Source organism: Oncorhynchus kisutch, linkage group LG5 (genome assembly GCF_002021735.2).
Source record: "Oncorhynchus kisutch isolate 150728-3 linkage group LG5, Okis_V2, whole genome shotgun sequence".
Lineage (NCBI taxonomy): Eukaryota > Metazoa > Chordata > Actinopteri > Salmoniformes > Salmonidae > Oncorhynchus > Oncorhynchus kisutch.
This window is the reverse complement of record NC_034178.2, coordinates 53,219,533-53,237,054: the sequence shown is the minus strand read 5'-3', so window position 1 is coordinate 53,237,054 and position 17,522 is coordinate 53,219,533. Positions and strand designations below refer to the sequence as shown.

General features: G+C 43.4%; 1 protein-coding gene across 1 annotated transcript in view; it reads right to left on the bottom strand.

Annotated features, from left to right (window-relative positions):
- LOC109891247 (lysyl oxidase homolog 2A-like) overlaps window positions 1-17,522 on the bottom strand; it is a 74,568-nt gene that overhangs the window by 32,930 nt on the left and 24,116 nt on the right. Inside the window, exons 4-5 of the mRNA XM_020483642.2 lie at window positions 3,680-3,888; window positions 957-1,173 (exon numbers count right to left, since the gene is read on the bottom strand). Coding sequence (XP_020339231.1) covers window positions 957-1,173; window positions 3,680-3,888 — 426 coding nt within the window. The remainder of the gene's footprint in view (window positions 1-956; window positions 1,174-3,679; window positions 3,889-17,522) is intronic.

Genomic DNA, 17,522 nt, shown 5'->3' with positions numbered 1-17,522 from the left:
ACTGTGAGCGAGTGACACAGGGAGCAGGGAGGGAGAGATGACAGACAGAACCCAACCAACAAGCCGACTCGCACTATAATAGACTAATAGCTGACATAGCTAGGTTATATATCATCAAATATGAATACATAGTACCTTAGCTAGCTAGGCTAAAAGAGGCTGCAATGCATGCACTTTCTCATCTTACAGTTACAAATAACAACTCCATTCAGAATATTAAGTAGCAGCCCAAATGTTGGCTTTTGGTCATTGTAGCCTATCATTCTCCTTTAAATTTTTATTCTGTCATTTTAATTCCATCTTCCATTGATTAGATATCTCCTAACTTTTGCCACACACAGAGGCTGCTTTGATGACTTATAATTGGCCAACAACAACAACAAACTACACGCGCCACACTCGTAAAAAGCAAGAGCAGCAGCATAAATTATAACATTTCTCTCTATTGAAGCAGTCATGTTTGGATTGGTATGGGCCTTTCTGGACAAGTCACTTAAAATTACACATACCCGAAACACGTGACAATCAAATCACCTGTGACGTGACATTTAGAATTCTGGATCCGGAACTGCTTGGGTCTCAGGTATTCGGGTACAGGTGGATCCGTGAAGACCTCTAGCTCATTGGCTTGAACTCGAATTGTTAGGGGGCTGGCCCACGTGGGGGAATATTTTGGGAAAATGGCACAGCACAGCTTCCAGAAAAATATTTGCTTTCAAACTAGGGATTTCGTGGCTAATTCTATTCATAGATTATGCACAAATGAAGTCGCCAAAGTTCCGAAGCATGTCTTTAACAACTCAGGACTTTCCTAGGGTCTTGTTCTTCATAATTTTCTCCTCTTCTGAATGCTTTCAATTTCAATACAAGATACAGGGCCAGAGACAGCTCAAACTGTAGTATTCACATCTCTATCATATCATAAGCTCTCTCTCGTTCCAGATGATTCAACCTACCTCCACCCTGTAGGCCTTGCTGAAGCCCTGGTTATAGCTGGGAGCAAATGCCCGTCCTGGGACACAGCTCACCACCACGGGCATCCCCTTCTCACAGGTCGCGTTCCCCTTCAGCTCCACCTTGTGGCCCAGCTTACAGCCATGCAGGCTGGCCTCGTTCCCCGTGCAGTTCACCCCGAAGTCCCAGTAGTTCTTCTTCCTCCGCTTGGCCAGCAGCCTGAGAACAAGACTTTAAATTGAGATGATTTGGATTTTGTTGAAGTGCACTAAATTAAAATGGTTATTTTCTCATTTTAGTGAAAACATGATCTTCTCTACAGTACCTGATGAGTAAACATTATACAAACAACCTTGTTTTTTATAATACATAAAACACTTACAGAAATATTACCCTACCCTTCCTGAATAAAGATGTTGTCCAGTTCAACTTGGGAGTTTTAGACTTTTATTTATTGACGGTTTTAAGAGCAAGGTTGTGCCTATCTGCATTTTGTGCTAAAAGTAGAATGGATTCTGGAATTGGCTAACCCCACTGTACAGCAACTTTTAGGTTAACTCAACTGTGTTGATAATGAGTATAATCATCTTGTCTGGCGGGTTGATGGAGGTGAGGAGTGCTAATATTAACATTTACAAGCTGACCCTCCTGACTCCTGCTCTCATAGCCTGTAAAAGATGAAGGAACTCAGAAGTCCACAGCTGAAGGAGTGAGTCCATAGTAATGTTCTAGTAATAGTAAGGCTGAATGAGTTAGTCCATAGTAATGTACTAGTAATAGTAAGGCTGAACAGAGTTAGTCCATAGTAATGTACTAGTAATAGTAAGGCTGAATGAGTTAGTCCATAGTAATGTTCTAGTAATAGTAAGGCTGAACAGAGTTAGTCCATAGTAATGTACTAGTAATCGTAAGGCTGAATGAGTTAGTCCACAGTAATGTTCTAGTAATAGTAAGGCTGAATGAGTTAGTCCACAGTAATGTTCTAGTAATATTAAGGCTGAATTAGTTAGTCCATAGTAATGTACTAGTAATAGTAAGGCTGAATGAGTTAGTCCAGAGTAATGTACTAGTAATAGTAAGGCTGAATGAGTTAGTCCATAGTAATGTTCTAGTAATAGTAAGGCTGAACAGAGTTAGTCCATAGTAATGTACTAGTAATAGTAAGGCTGAATGAGTTAGTCCATAGTAATGTTCTAGTAATAGTATAGCTGAATAGAGTTAGTCCATAGTAATGTACTAGTAATAGTAAGGCTGAATGAGTTAGTCCAGAGTAATGTTCTAGTAATATTAAGGCTGAATGAGTTGTCCACAGTAATGTTCTAGTAATATTAAGGCTGAATGAGTTAGTCCATAGTAATGTACTAGTAATAGTAAGGCTGAATGAGTTAGTCCACAGTAATATTTTTGTAATATTAAGGCTGAATGAGTTAGTCCACAGTAATGTACTAGTAATAGTACGGCTGAATGAGTTAGTCTACAGTAATGATCAAGTAATAGTAAGGCTGAATGAGTTAGTCCATAGTAATGTTCTAGTAATATTAAGGCTGAATGAGTTAGTCCACAGTAATGTACTAGTAATATTAAGGCTGAATGAGTTAGTCTACAGTAATGTTCTAGTAATATTAAGGCTGAATGAGTTAGTCCACAGTAATGTTCTAGTAATATTAAGGCTGAATGAGTTAGTCCATAGTAATGTACTAGTAATAGTAAGGCTGAATGAGTTAGTCCACAGTAATGTACTAGTAATATTAAGGCTGAATGAGTTAGTCTACAGTAATGTTCTAGTAATATTAAGGCTGAATGAGTTAGTCCACAGTAATGTTCTAGTAATATTAAGGCTGAATGAGTTAGTCCATAGTAATGTACTAGTAATAGTAAGGCTGAATGAGTTAGTCCACAGTAATGTACTAGTAATAGTAAGGCTGAATGAGTTAGTCTACAGTAATGTTCTAGTAATATTAAGGCTGAATGAGTTAGTCCATAGTAATGTTCTAGTAATATTAAGGCTGAATGAGTTAGTCCACAGTAATATACTAGTAATAGTAAGGCTGAATGAGTTAGTCTACAGTAATGTTCTAGTAATATTAAGGCTGAATGAGTTAGTCCACAGTAATGTTCTAGTAATATTAAGGCTGAATGAGTTAGTCCATAGTAATGTACTAGTAATATTAAGGCTGAATGAGTTAGTCCATAGTAATGTACTAGTAATAGTAAGGCTGAATGAGTTAGTCCATAGTAATGTTCTAGTAATAGTAAGGCTGAATGAGTTAGTCCAGAGTAATGTTCTAGTAATAGTAAGGCTGAATGAGTTAGTCCATAGTAATGTTCTAGTAATAGTAAGGCTGAATGAGTTAGTCCAGAGTAATGTTCTAGTAATAGTAAGGCTGAATGAGTTAGTCTACAGTAATGTACTAGTAATAGTAAGGCTGAATGAGTTAGTCCAGAGTAATGTTTTAGTAATATTAAGGCTGAATGAGTTAGTCCACAGTAATGAACTAGTAATAGTAAGGCTGAATGAGTTAGTCCACAGTAATGTTCTAGTAATAGTAAGGCTGAATGAGTTAGTCCAGAGTAATGTTTTAGTAACATTAAGGCTGAATGAGTTAGTCCAGAGTAATGTTTTAGTAATATTAAGGCTGAATGAGTTAGTCCAGAGTAATGTTTTAGTAATAGTAAGGCTGAATGAGTTAGTCCACAGTAATGAACTAGTAACAGTAAAGCTTACTTGTAGACTTTAGTGTTGTATCCTTTCTCTCCAGGAAAGCCGTACATCCCACAGATGACCCTGTTGTTCATCTCTGTCCACTCTTCGTCACAGATCTGTCTCCACTTCCCCCCGTCCTTCACCTCCAGGTAGCCCTCTGTGATGGGGACCCTCTTACGCTGGGAGTAGATAGAAGAGGTGCGTATCCGGGCTATCTGGACATTCAGACTCTGCAGATAAAGTGATATACATAGACCCTGGATCATCCACAGTCAAATTCAATCAGTTATTATTTCACGTGAAGATTATCAATGAAACAAATTTGATTTGCTTCAGGACATAGTATGGAGCCCTTCTTCTTCATTTTTGAGAGCATATTTGCCTTAAAACTGCACTGCTTTAGTTAACCCTATATCAATGTCTGGAATTTGTTTTGCTCTGTCAGCAACGTGACCAGAGAAGTGAGTTCAGGGTGAAGGAACATACAGTGCCTTGCGAAAGTATTCGGCCCCCTTGAACTTTGCGACCTTTTGCCACATTTCAGGCTTCAAACATAAAGATATAAAACTGTATTTTTTTGTGAAGAATCAACAACAAGTGGGACACAATCATGAAGTGGAACGACATTTAACCTTTTGCTGCGATAACAGCTGTAAGTCGCTTGGGGTATGTCTCTATCAGTTTTGCACATCGAGAGACTGACATTTCTTCCCATTCCTCCTTGCAAAACAGCTCGAGCTCAGTGAGGTTGGATGGAGAGCATTTGTGAACAGCAGTTTTCAGTTCTTTCCACAGATTCTCGATTGGATTCAGGTCTGGACTTTGACTTGGCCATTCTAACACCTGGATATGTTTATTTTTGAACCATTCCATTGTAGATTTTGCTTTATGTTTTGGAACATTGTCTTGTTGGAAGACAAATCTCCGTCCCAGTCTCAGGTCTTTTGCAGACTCCATCAGGTTTTCTTCCAGAATGGTCCTGTATTTGGCTCCATCCATCTTCCCATCCATTTTAACCATCTTCCCTGTCCCTGCTGAAGAAAATCAGGCCCAAACCATGATGCTGCCACCACCATGTTTGACAGTGGGGATGGTGTATTCAGGGTGATGGGCTGTGTTGCTTTTACGCCAAACATAACATTTTGCATTGTTGCCAAAAAGTTCAATTTTGGTTTCATCTGACCAGAGCACCTTCTTCCACATGTTTGGTGTGTCTCCCAGGTGGCTTGTGGCAAACTTTAAATGACACTTTTTATGGATATCTTTAAGAAATGGCTTTCTTCTTGCCACTCTTCCACAAAGGCCAGATTTGTGCAATATATGACTGATTGTTGTCCTATGGACAGAGTCTCCCACCTCAGCTGTACTCTGCACTTCATCCAGAGTGATCATGGGCCTCTTGGCTGCATCTCTGATCAGTCTTCTCCTTGTATGAGCTGAAAGTTTAGAGGGACGGCCAGGTCTTGGTAGATTTGCAGTGGTCTGATACTCCTTCCATTTCAATATTATCGCTTGCACAGTGCTCCTTGGGATGTTTAAAGCTTGGGAAATCTTTTTGTATCCAAATCCGGCTTTAAACTTCTTCACAACAGTATCTCGGACCTGCCTGGTGTGTTCCTTGTTCTTCATGATGCTCTCTGCGCTTTTAATGGACCTCTGAGACTATCACAGTGCAGGTGCATTTATACGGAGACTTGATTACACACAGGTGGATTGTATTTATCATCATTAGTCATTTAGGTCAACATTGGATCATTCAGAGATCCTCACTGAACTTCTGGAGAGAGTTTGCTGCACTGAAAGTAAAGGGGCTGAATAATTTTGCACGCCCAATTTTTCCGTTTTTGATTTGTTAAAAAAGTTTGAAATATCCAATAAATGTCGTTCCACTTCATGATTGTGTCCCACTTGTTGTTGATTCTTCACTAAAAATACAGTTTTATAACTTTATGTTTGAAGCCTGAAATGTGGCAAAAGGTCGCAAAGTTCAAGGGGGCCGAATACTTTCGCAAGGCACTGTACATCAACAGATGGACTTCTCAACATGGAGATAACCTTTAACCACACACATCATCAATCTATTATATACAAATATTGGTGAAGTTTCTGTTCCCGTAGGCCTATATTATGCAACTTTTGAGAAAGTAAATAAGACATTGATAATATGAGTGATTGGACTAGGAGAATGACATGTGCATAATCAATATAATAAATTCATTGATCTTCTCTCAATCATAATCGATCAGTAAAATATCAAGAGGTGGTGCTGCAAAAGCACGTAAAAAGTCACGCTTTTATGCTATCTTGATTGAGCATGGCAAAAATTAAGAATTACCTTCCCCTTTCACCAAGCTACAATAACAGTAAAAACAAAAGCTGTTGCCTGAAGGCTGAGGCAGGCTGAGTGTGGTCCTCTCCTACCTCCGGTCAATGTTAACCCTAACCCTATACAATGGGTCTATGAACCCAACTGGTCAGTAGGGGGGGTCATGGTCCTCAATTATCCTCCTCTGTCTGTCCTGAGGACCCATAAAGGAGAGCGGCGTCTTCACCTTTGACCTCTAGGTTGCGTGTGAAGACTGCTCTATGCTCCCTCACGCATCCATGTTATAGACCTCTGACTGTTCAGCCCCCTATTAAAGTCCATAGACCCACAGTCTAACTCCTGGCTGGGCTGTAATGTGTATTGTGGAGACACGAAGTGATGAGTGCCAACCCTTTAACAACTGCTTTGCTACGCCATGAATGCTGAGCTCAGCCTTTTCTCCAACAACCCAGTCATCTCGCCCCTGGAGAAAGCCAGTCCAACATTTCTGTGTGAAGCCAGAATCCAGAAACATTAGCTTTGAATGAAAATGGGAGTATATTTCCTGGTCTCAGCATCGGGGAATGTTCGGATCCCCTCAACACCAATGAGGCAGTGGAGGGAAAGACGTGACTGAATCAGAGACCCAAGTCACCCGACTACTGACCACAGTGGCGAGAAAGGAGAGAGAAGACAGTCTTTCATAAATGTAATCACGATAGTCACAGTATGACTGTGAGTTTCCATCAGAACAGCAGAGCAAAGCAGGGTGAGTGCGGTCATGTGGTCATGGGCAGAGGGCCTTGAAAGGAATCAGAGGTTATAGCCGCAAAGTGGGCAAGGATTCTCTCTAACTTAAAACTGTCTCATCAAATAAATTATGAAAAATATGAATAATATTCCACCCATGAGGCCACTAGAGGGCGATTTGATCATTTGACTGCACGAAAGGGGTCCGAATGTAGAAATCTTGCTTATCAAATATGGGAACTTAATTTTGGGAAGTTTCAGACACTAATGTCTCAAAACTACTGACCTTTATAAATCACAAGATTTACATGATTTCACTGACAGACATGGTCACCCTGTTTCTAGAAGCATTTTGTGTCTTTATTTCTGTTATTTCCTCAGAACGTTTCTTGTATTATTACCTACAGCTGGAAAGATCTGTGGTCATTCACCAGAAATTCAAGCAAAAATTTGACTTCCCTGACCTGGATCCTTTGTTTAAACTTCGAGGCAGCTTTATTTATCTCGGTGGCTGCACCAAAACACAGACACCATAGAAGAGGTAGAAGGAGTGTGGCCCTAGTCAGACTCAGGCAGCATGCATACCATCCACCGCTTCCGAGTATATTACTTGCTAACGTTCAGTCCCTGGACAATAAAATAGACGAACTCAGGGTGAGGATCTCCTTCCAGAGAGACATCAGGGACTGTGACATACTTTGTTTTACGGAATCATGGCTCTCTCCGGATATATTATCCCTATCCATTCAGCCAGTGGGGTTCTCTGTCCAAGTAAGTATAGAATCAATCTTTAGGATGTTGTTATCATAAATCTTCAATAAAGTTCCAACTGGAGAATTCCAATGTCTGTAGAGAAGCCATGGAACGCAGGTCGCTATCATGTGAAATGTGCGTGACCAGGATCTGGCTTTCTGCCAGACCACTGACTCAAAGAGCTCCCATCCGGCTCCACAACACAGTAGAAGCCTCATTCAAGTTTCTAAAGACGGGTGACATCTAGTGGAAGCCCTAGGAAGTGCAACTTCATCTATATCCCACTGTGTATTCGATAGGGGTTGGGTTGAAAATCGACCAACCTCAGATTTTCCACTTCCTGTTTGGATTTCTTCTCAGGTTTCTGCCTGCCATATGAGTTCTGTTATACTCACAGACATCATTCAAACAGTTTTAGAAATGTCAGAGTGTTTTATATCCAATACTAATAATAATATGCATATATTAGCAACTGGGACTGAGGAGCAGGCAGTTGACTCTGGGCACCTTTCATCCAAGCTACTCAATACTGCCCCTGCAGCCATAAGAAGTTATTAACTGAATCACCCTTGTGGTTAAATGCATAAAATGAGAGAGTTATTTGCCATAACTAAAAACATATGTGTTTGTGGGTGGGAAGGAGTTCCTGAACTGACCTTTCACCCCTAGGGGCCTAACAAGCCGGCTTGTATGATTCATCCTAAGAGTTACAAATCTTACAATTACAGTGCCTTCAGAAAGTATTCGTACCCCTTGACTTATTTAACATTTTGGTGTGTTACAGCCTGCATTAAAAATTGTTTTTTTTTTGTGTTTTTTTTTAAAGTATCACCCATATACACACAATACCCCATAATGACAAAGTGAAAACATGTATTTAGACATTTTAGAACATTTATTGAAAATAAAATACAGAAATACATCAAGGGATAGTTTCTGAAGGTACTGTAAATACGTCCAATGGCAAATTGTCATTGCCAGTTCAATGGACTTCTCAATGTGGAAATGGTGGTACTAGTGGACGGGACATGTCCTCATGTAAGTTAAGATTTTTTTAATACAATACCCTAGTGATTACTCAACCATTTCCACAGCAGCCATTTGTAATAGGGCAGAATGTTTTTCTGACTGGGTTTGTCGTGGAGGATCGTTACAAAATATAACACTTACAAGAACTTGTGAATTCAATATAGGCTATTAATACAAACATGTCAGAAGCCTAGATGGTCCGGGGAACACACCCTTTTCCAGAGCACTCGCTCTGTATTTATACACATACAACATATGAGCCCATCCCACATGCAAATGAAGTTACTTCCCTCAGTCCATCTGCCACCATTATATCCCAATCTGTGCATCCTGCTTGTTCACGTCCAATAACGCCCATATCTCCTTTCAGATAAGTTATAATGGTGACAGGACCTATTCATGTCCCAAAAATAATACATGCCCATCTTATCCTATGGGCCCCTTATGTTTAGCTTGGTGTGTTCTTTGGTATGTCTGTCCTTATTAGGACTAGTAGACTATGTGTCTCTTCTCTTCCTGTCCTAAAAATATATGTCCTATGTCTATAGCCCATCCGTTGGTCATTTGGCTGACCCCCTCCTTTGTGTGTCCCTCTGACCTTGGTATGTCCAGCTGTCCTATGCTCTCATGGCCTTACTTTGGTTTCCTGTCCTATACAATAGACAATGCATTTTACCAGAATGGCAAATGCACTCTAAGTATATCTTCCTCTTGTGGTACAGTATTATGTTTGTCCCTATATGTACAGCTTGCTCCCACAGGTTCCCCGTCCGTCTGTAAGTGTCTGTGTGAACGTGAAGCAGGCCACGGTCATTCCAGTAATTGAAAAGGCCTGAAACAACGTTCCTCTTATTCCCCCCTGCTTGACCATGCTTCACATTGGAATAACACGTGCATGTCTACTCATACTCACTCTCTGCGTGGTGTTCACGGCTTTCAGGGATACAGTATTTTCAACTTAACTTGCGTTTCCCCTGAAAACAGATGTGGGGACTATACGCCACTCAGGCGTATTTTTACGGCTGCTACGTTTGGTTAACTCGTACTAAATATAGGAAAATGTATGTTAATCATGCTGCCGCAGTTTAGCAATTCTTTGAAATTGTCTTCACATATGCCTCTAGCCCTGCCATTTCATAGGCCTTCACTCTAACTGACTGGAACGAGTATGTGTGTGTGTGTGTGGGCGCATCTGTGTGTGTCTGTGTGCGTGTGAATTTGTGTGTTTGGCATCTGGAATATCTACTCTTGTGTAACTATCCTGCGAGACAGAAAGTACAAAGAAAACAGTAGAAACCCTTGACACATGCCTAGACTACTGCTACTACTGGCCCACTGCTCAATACCCCCATAACCACCACTCACACAAGCCCAGGGCCAAAACCCATCAATCCTACCAGCAGACTAAACCATTGTGTCTAGTCAGTGGAAAGCACCCCACACAAAGTACATCACTTCATTCCATTCTGACACTGCTCTTACAGCCTTGATGAGTCAATGGTGAATCGAGAAGTTGTAGTGAAAAAAGTCATGCCAATTATATGAAATCTGTTATCAAATCTAATATTAGCCTTATCACCATTATTTGTATGTAGTTGTCACGATCGTATGTAGAAACGGACCAAGGCGCAGCGAATGTTGAGTTCCACATAATTTATTAATTGTGAAACTTAGCAAAAACAATAAACAATAAACTAATAACGAAACGTGATGACAATGGAGTACCCATAAACAATATCCCACAAACACAGGTGGGAACAAACACTACTTAAATATGATTCCCAATTAGAGACAACAATTACCAGCTGCCTCTAATTGGGAATCATACAAAACACCAACATAGAAACATGAAAACTCGAACACCCACATAGAAATAATAAACTAGACTAACCCTCCAGTCACACCTGTCCTACTCCACCATAGAAAATAAGGACTCTCTATGGTCAGGATGTGACAGGATGTGACCCCCCACCCCCAAAGGTGTGGACTCTGGCTGCAAAACCTGAAACCAAAAGGGAGGGTTAGGGGGGGTGTCTAGTGTCGGTGGCGGCTCTGGTGCAGGACAAAGAACCCTCTCATCCCGCCAGCATCGGAGGCGGCTCTGGTGCGGGACAAAGAACCCGCTCATCCCGCGGATCCGCCAGAATCGGGGGCGGCTCCGGTGCGGGACGAAGAACCCACTCAGCTCGCGGATCCTCCATCCCTGGTGGCGGCTCTGGTGCAGGCCGAAGAACCCGCTCATCCTGCGGATCCAGCCATGGACCCAGGCTGAACACTGTGCCCGGACGGGACCCAGATGCCGAGGAAGGCTCTTGCCATGGAGCGGGACAGGACACCGGCCCTGGCCTGGACATCGGCACAGAGGAGGGCTCCTGCCATGGAGCTGGACCGGACACCATGTTTGGACTGTACATCGGCACAGAGGAAGGTCCTGCCCTGGAGCTGGACCGGACGCCGTGTTCGGACTGGGCATCGGCGCAGAGGAGAGCTCCTGCCATGGAGCTGGATGCCGTGTTTGGAAGCTCCGGACCGTTGACCCTCGCTGAAGGTTCCGGACCGTTGACCGTTGCTGGAGGTTCCGGACCGTGGACCGTCTCAGGAGGTTCCGGGCTGTGGACCGTCTCAGGAGGTTCCGGGCTGTGGACCGTCTCAGGAGGTTCCGGGCTGTGGACCGTCTCAGGAGGTTCCGGACTGGGAACTGTCGTTGGAGGTTCCGGACTGGGAACTGTCGCCGGAAGCTCTGGACTGGGAACTGTCGCCGGAAGCTCTGCACTGAGAACTGTCGCTGGAAGCTCTGGACTGGGAACCGTCGCCGGAAGCTCTGGACTGGGAACCGTCGCCGGAAGCTCTGGACTGGGGATCGTCGCAGGAAGCCGGCACTGGTGGTACCGGACTGGTGACACGCACCTCAGGGCGAGTGCGAGGAGCATGCACAGGACATACCGGACTGGGGAGGCGCACTGGAGGCCTGATGCGTGGGACCGGCACAGATTGCACCGGACTGGTAACACGATCCTCCAAACGCCTGCGTTGCCGCATACTCCTCGCCAACTCCATTCTCCGGTATCCCTCCTCGCACTGTTCCATTGACTCCCTGGCGGGTTCTAGCACTCTCCCTGGGTCAACCGACCACCTATCTACCTCCTCCCATGTTGTCACTGGTTCACACCTCGGCTCCGCCGACCACCCAGTGTGCCCCCCGCCCCAAAATAATTTGGGCTGTCTTTTGGGCTTTCCTTGTGGCCGCGAACCCCGGCGTCGTCGCTGTTCTCCCTTCTCCCCTTGCGTCTCCCGCCAAGGAAGTGAATCCTGGCCTGCCAGGATTTCTTACCAAGTCCAGGATCCCTTCCCATCCAGGATCTCCTCCCAAGTCCAGGATACACTCTCCTCCTGAGCACGCTGCTTGGTCCTGTTGTGGTGGGATATTCTGTCTAGATCATTTGTAGAAACGGACGAAGGCGCAGCGAATGTTGAGTTCCACAATTGATTAATAGTGAAACTTAGCAAAAACAATAAACAATAAACGAATAACGAAACGTGACGACAATGGAGTGCTGACATACAACTACCCATAAACACAGATGGTAACAAACACTACTTAAATATGATCCCCAATGAGAGACATCGATTACCAGCTGCCTCTAATTGGGAATCATACTAATCACCAACATAGAAACATGAAAACTAGAACACCCACATTGAAATAATAAACTAGAATAACCCCCTAGTCACGCCCTGACCTACTCCACCATAGAAAATAAGGACTCTCTATGGTCAGGACGTGACAGTAGGAGACACACACTTTCATTTAAAAACAGGAGGAATATAACTAACAAGTGTCTTGTTAGCAACAGAGCCTTTCCAAGTTTCCCAATTAGTCCCCTAGCCGCTACCCCCTAAGCCTAAGCAGTCCTGACCAAGTCTGAAAGATTTCACATGGACTTCATTTACACTATGATAACAACTGCACATAAGGCCAGGGTTGTTTATGAATGCAACATGCGAAGCATGGATGAAAACATGAGAAACAACATCATTGCTTGCTAGCTATGCTTCACAATTCGGGGAAAGTCCTAAACCTTGATGGATTTGGGACAGCTGTCGTACATCTGAGACGTTAGGGAAGGCAATAAAGAAGGACATTCAAATCAAATCAAATTGTATTAGTCACATGTGCCGAATACAACAGGTGTAGTAGACCTTACTTACGAGCCCCTAACCAACAATGCAGTTTAAAAAAGAAAAGAAAAGAAAAGAAAGAAAGAAAGAATATATACATTAACGTTCACAAGTTTGGGGTCACTTAGAAATGTTCTTGTTTTTTAAAGAAAATCCATTAAAATATCATTAAATTGATCAGAAATACAGTGTGGACATTGCTAATGTTGTAAATGACTGAATATCTACATAGGTGTACAGAGGCCCATTATCAGCAACCATCACTTCTGTGTTCCAATGGCACGTTGTGTTAGCTAATCCAAGTTTATAATTTTAAAAGGCTAATTGATCATAAGAAAACCATTTTGCAATGATGTTAGCACAGCTGAAAACTGTTGTTCTGATTAAAGAAGCAATAAAACTGTCCTTCTTTAGACTAGTTGAGTATCTGGAGCATCAGCATTTGTGGGTTCGATTACAGGCTCAAAATGGCCAGAAACAAAGGACTTTCTTCTGAAAGTCGTCAGTATATTCTTGTTCTGAGAAATTGCGGCTATTCCATGCGAGAAATTGATCTCGTACAACGCTGTGTAGTACTCCCTTCAAAGAACAGTGCAAACTGCTTCTAACCAGAATAGAAAGAGGAGTGGGAGGCCCAGGTGCACAACTGAGAAAGATAACAGGTACATTAGTGTCTAGTTTGAGAAACAGACACCTCACAAGCCCTCAACTGGCAGCTTGATTAAATAGTACCCACAAAACACCAGTCTCAATGTCAACAGTTAAGAGGCGACTCCGGGACGCTGGCCTTCTAGGCAGAGTTGCAAAGAAAAAGCCATATCTCAGACTGGCCAATAAAAAGAAAGGATTAAGATGGGCAAAAGAACACAGACACTGGACAGAGGAAGATTGGAAAAAAGTGTTATGGACAGAGAAATCAAAGTTTGAGGTGTTCGGATCACAAAGACAAACATTCGTTAGACGCAGAAAAAATTAAAAGATGCTGGAGGAGTGCTTGACGCCATCTCTCAAGCATGGTGTAGACAATGTGATGGTCTGGGGTTGCTTTGGTGGTGTTAAAGTGTGAGATTTGTACAGGGTAAAAGTTATCTTGAATAAGGAAGGCTATCACTCCATTTTGCAACACCCATTCCATACCCTGTGGACGGCACTTAATTGGAGCCAATTTCCTCCTACAACAGGACAAAGACCCAAAGCACAGCTCCAAACTATGCAATAACTATTTAGGGAAGAAGCAGTCAGATGGTATTCTGTCTATAATGGAGTGGCCAGCACAGTCACCGGATCTCAACCCTATTGAACTGTTGTGGGAGCAGCTTGACTGTATGGTACGTAAGAAGTGCCCATCAACCAAATCCAACCTGTGGGAGGTGCTTCAGGATGCATGGGGTGAAATCCTACCAGATTACCTCAACAAATTGACAACTAGAATACCAAAGGTGTCACGCCCTGGCCTTAGTATTTTGTGTTTTCTTTATTATTGTGGTTAGGCCAGGGTGTGACATGGGTGATTATGTGTTTGTCTTGTCTAGGGGTTTTGTAGATTGATGGGGTTGTGTTCAGTGTAGTATTCTAGGTAAGTCTATGGTTGCCTAGAGTGGTTCTCAATCAGAGGCAGGTGTTTATCGTTGTCTCTGATTGGGAACCATATTTAGGCAGCCATATTCTTTGAGTATTTCGTGGGTGATTGTTTCCTGTCTCTGTGTTTTGCACCAGTTAGGACTGTTTCGGTTTTTCACGGTTTCTTGTTTTGTATATGTATATTGTTCACGTTATCATCTTTATTAAAGATGTTCAACCATAACCACGCTGCATTTTGGTCCTCCTCTCCTTCCCAGGAAGAAAACTGTAACAAAAGGTCTGCAAGGCTGTAATTGCTGCAAATTGAGGATTCTTTGACAAAAGCAAAGTTTGAAAGACACAATTACTATTTAAATTAAAAATCATTATAACCTTGACTATTTTTATTTTGCAACTAATTTCATGTATGTTTTCATGGAAAACAAGGATATTTTAGAGTCAATGTGCGGGGGCACTGGTTAGTCGAGGTAATTGAGGAAATATGTACATGTAGGTAGAGTTATTAAAGTGACTATGCATAGATGATAACTACAAAGTAGCAGTGGGGGAAAAGAGGGGGGCAATGCAAATAATCTGGGAGGCCATTTGATTAGATGTTCAGGAGTGTTATGGCTTGGGGGTAGAAGCTCTTTAGGAGCCTCTTGGACCTGGACTTGGCGCTCCGGTACCGATTACTGTCTGGTGGCAGAGAGAACAGTCAATGACTAGGGTGGCTGGAGTCTGACAATTGCTAGGGCCTTCCTCTGACACCGCCTAGTATAGAGGTCCTGGATGGCAGGAAGCTTTGCCCCAGTGATGTACTGGGCCACACGCACTACCCTCTGTAGTGCCTTGCGATCAGAGGCCGAGAAAATGCCATACCAGGCAGTGATGCAACTTGTCAGGATGCTCTCGATAGTGCAGCTGTAAAACCTTTGAGAATCTGAAGACCCATTCCAAATCTTTTCAATCTCCTGATGGGGAATAGGTGTTGTCGTGCCCTCTTCATGAATGTCTTGGTGTGCTTGGACCATGTTAATTTGTTGGTGATGTGGATACCAAGGAACTTGAAGCTCTCAACCAGCTCCACTCCAGCCCCATCGATGAGAATGGGGGCGTGCATGGTCCTCCTTTTCCTGTAGTCCACAATCATCTCTTTTGTCTTGATCACGCTGAGGGAGAGGTTGTTGTCCTGGCACCACACGACCAGGTCTCTGACCTCCTCCCTATAGGCTGTCTCGTCGTTGTCGGTGATCAGACCTACCACTGTTGTGTCATCTGGAAACTTAGTGATGGTGTTGGAGTCGTGCCTGGCCGTGCAGTCATGAGTGAACAGGGATTACAGGAGGAGACTGAGCACGCACCCCTGAGGGGCCCGCGTGTAGAGGATCAGCATGGCTGATGTGTTGTTACCTACCCTTACCACCTGGGAGTGGACCTTCAGGAGGTCCAGGATCCAGTTGCAGAGGGAGGTCCATAAGGGTCCCAGGGTCCATAAGCTTATTGATGAGCTTTGAGGGCACTATGGTGTTGAACGCTGAGCTGTAGTCACATAGGTTTTCCTTTTGTACAGGTGGGAAAGGGCAGTGTGGAGTGCAATAAAGATTGCATCACCTGTGGGTGGTATGCAAATTGGAGTGGGTCTAGGGTTTCTGGGATAATGGTGTTGATGTGAGTCATGACCAGCCTTTCAAAGCACTTCATGGATACAGATGTGAGTACTATGGGTCGGTAGTCATTTAGGCAGGTTACCTTAGTGTCCTTGGGCACAGGGCCTATGGTGGTCTGCTTAAAACATGTTGGTATTACAGACTCAGACAGTGAGAGGTTGAAAATGTCAGTGAAGACACTTGCCAGTTGGTCAGCGCATGCTCGCAGTACACGTCCTGGTAATCAGTCTGGCCCTGTGGCCTTGTGAATGTTGACCTGTTTAAAGGTCTTACTCACATTGGCTGCAGAGAGCGTTATCACACAGTCTTCCGGAACAGCTAGTGCACTCATGATTGTTTCAGTGTTATTTGCCTCGAAACGAGCACAGAAGTAGTTTAGCTCGTCTGGTACTGGGCAGCTCTCGGCTGTGCTTCCCTTTGTAGTCTGTAATGGTTTGCAAGCCCAACCACTTCCGACGAGCGTCAGAGCCAGTGTAGTACGATTAGATCTTAGTCCTGTATTGATGCCTGTTTGATGGTTCGTCGGAGGGCAGAGCGTGTTTAAGATCGAATCGTACTATGGAGGGCATCGCAGGATTTCTTATAGGCTTCCGGGTTAGAGAATCCCGTTCCTTGAAAGTGGCAGCTCTAGCCTTTAGCTCAGTGCGGATGTTGTCTGTAATCCATGGCTTCAGGTTGGGGTATCTACGTACAGTCACATTGGGGACGACGTCATCGATGCACTTATTGATGAAGCCAATGACTGATGTGGTGTACTCCTCAATGCCATCGGAGGAATCCCGGAACATATTCCAGTCTGTGCTAGCAAAACATTTTGGTCCGACGGCCCCATCACCGCCTAATACATGTTCCTTTTTGGTCAGCCAAATATGCATCAATCCTTCCTCCCCTCGCTCATTTTTCCATTGACATTTTAGTCATTTAGCAGACGCTCTTATCCAGAGCAACTTAAAGGAGCAATTAGGGTTAAGTGCCTTGCTCAAGGGCAAATCGAGAGATAATTCACCTAGTCAGCTCGGGGATTCAAACCAGTAACCTTTCGGTTACTGGCCCAATGCCCTTAGACACTAGGCTACCTGCCACCCTCAAACCCTTCAACTCTTAAACCCTCCAACTCCATCTTGTCCCACAGAACTTGAGTTATCTGAAGCTCGAGTTTCCCTTTGTTGTGCTGCAGGGTGAATGTGAAGAATCAGATTTTTGGAAACAGACACCTTAGTTTGCCTTGTGGAATGCAACCTTTCCTCCCCCTGTAGCTGTATATAGACATCAAAGGCCCACTTCCATCATGTTGGGTTATTGAAAATATGTTTGGCCGGGAGCAACAGACACAATCGTTATCGGTGTCTGGCAAGTGTTAGCAGCTGCTGCTTTGCTCTTCTAATGGAAGGACTTCACATCATGTCTTGTCATAACTCATAAGTACTTGGGGGAAGACCTCTCGGTCAAGACCTGCAAATAACTCAGGGCAAGAACTCATCAAAACCTGCAATGACTTTACACTCTTAGAGCTGATTTCACAGATTAAGGCTAGTGCTGGACTAAAAGGTACTTTCAATTGAGATTCTCCATTGATATTGTTTTTTAGTCAAATCAAATCAAATCCAATTTTATTTGT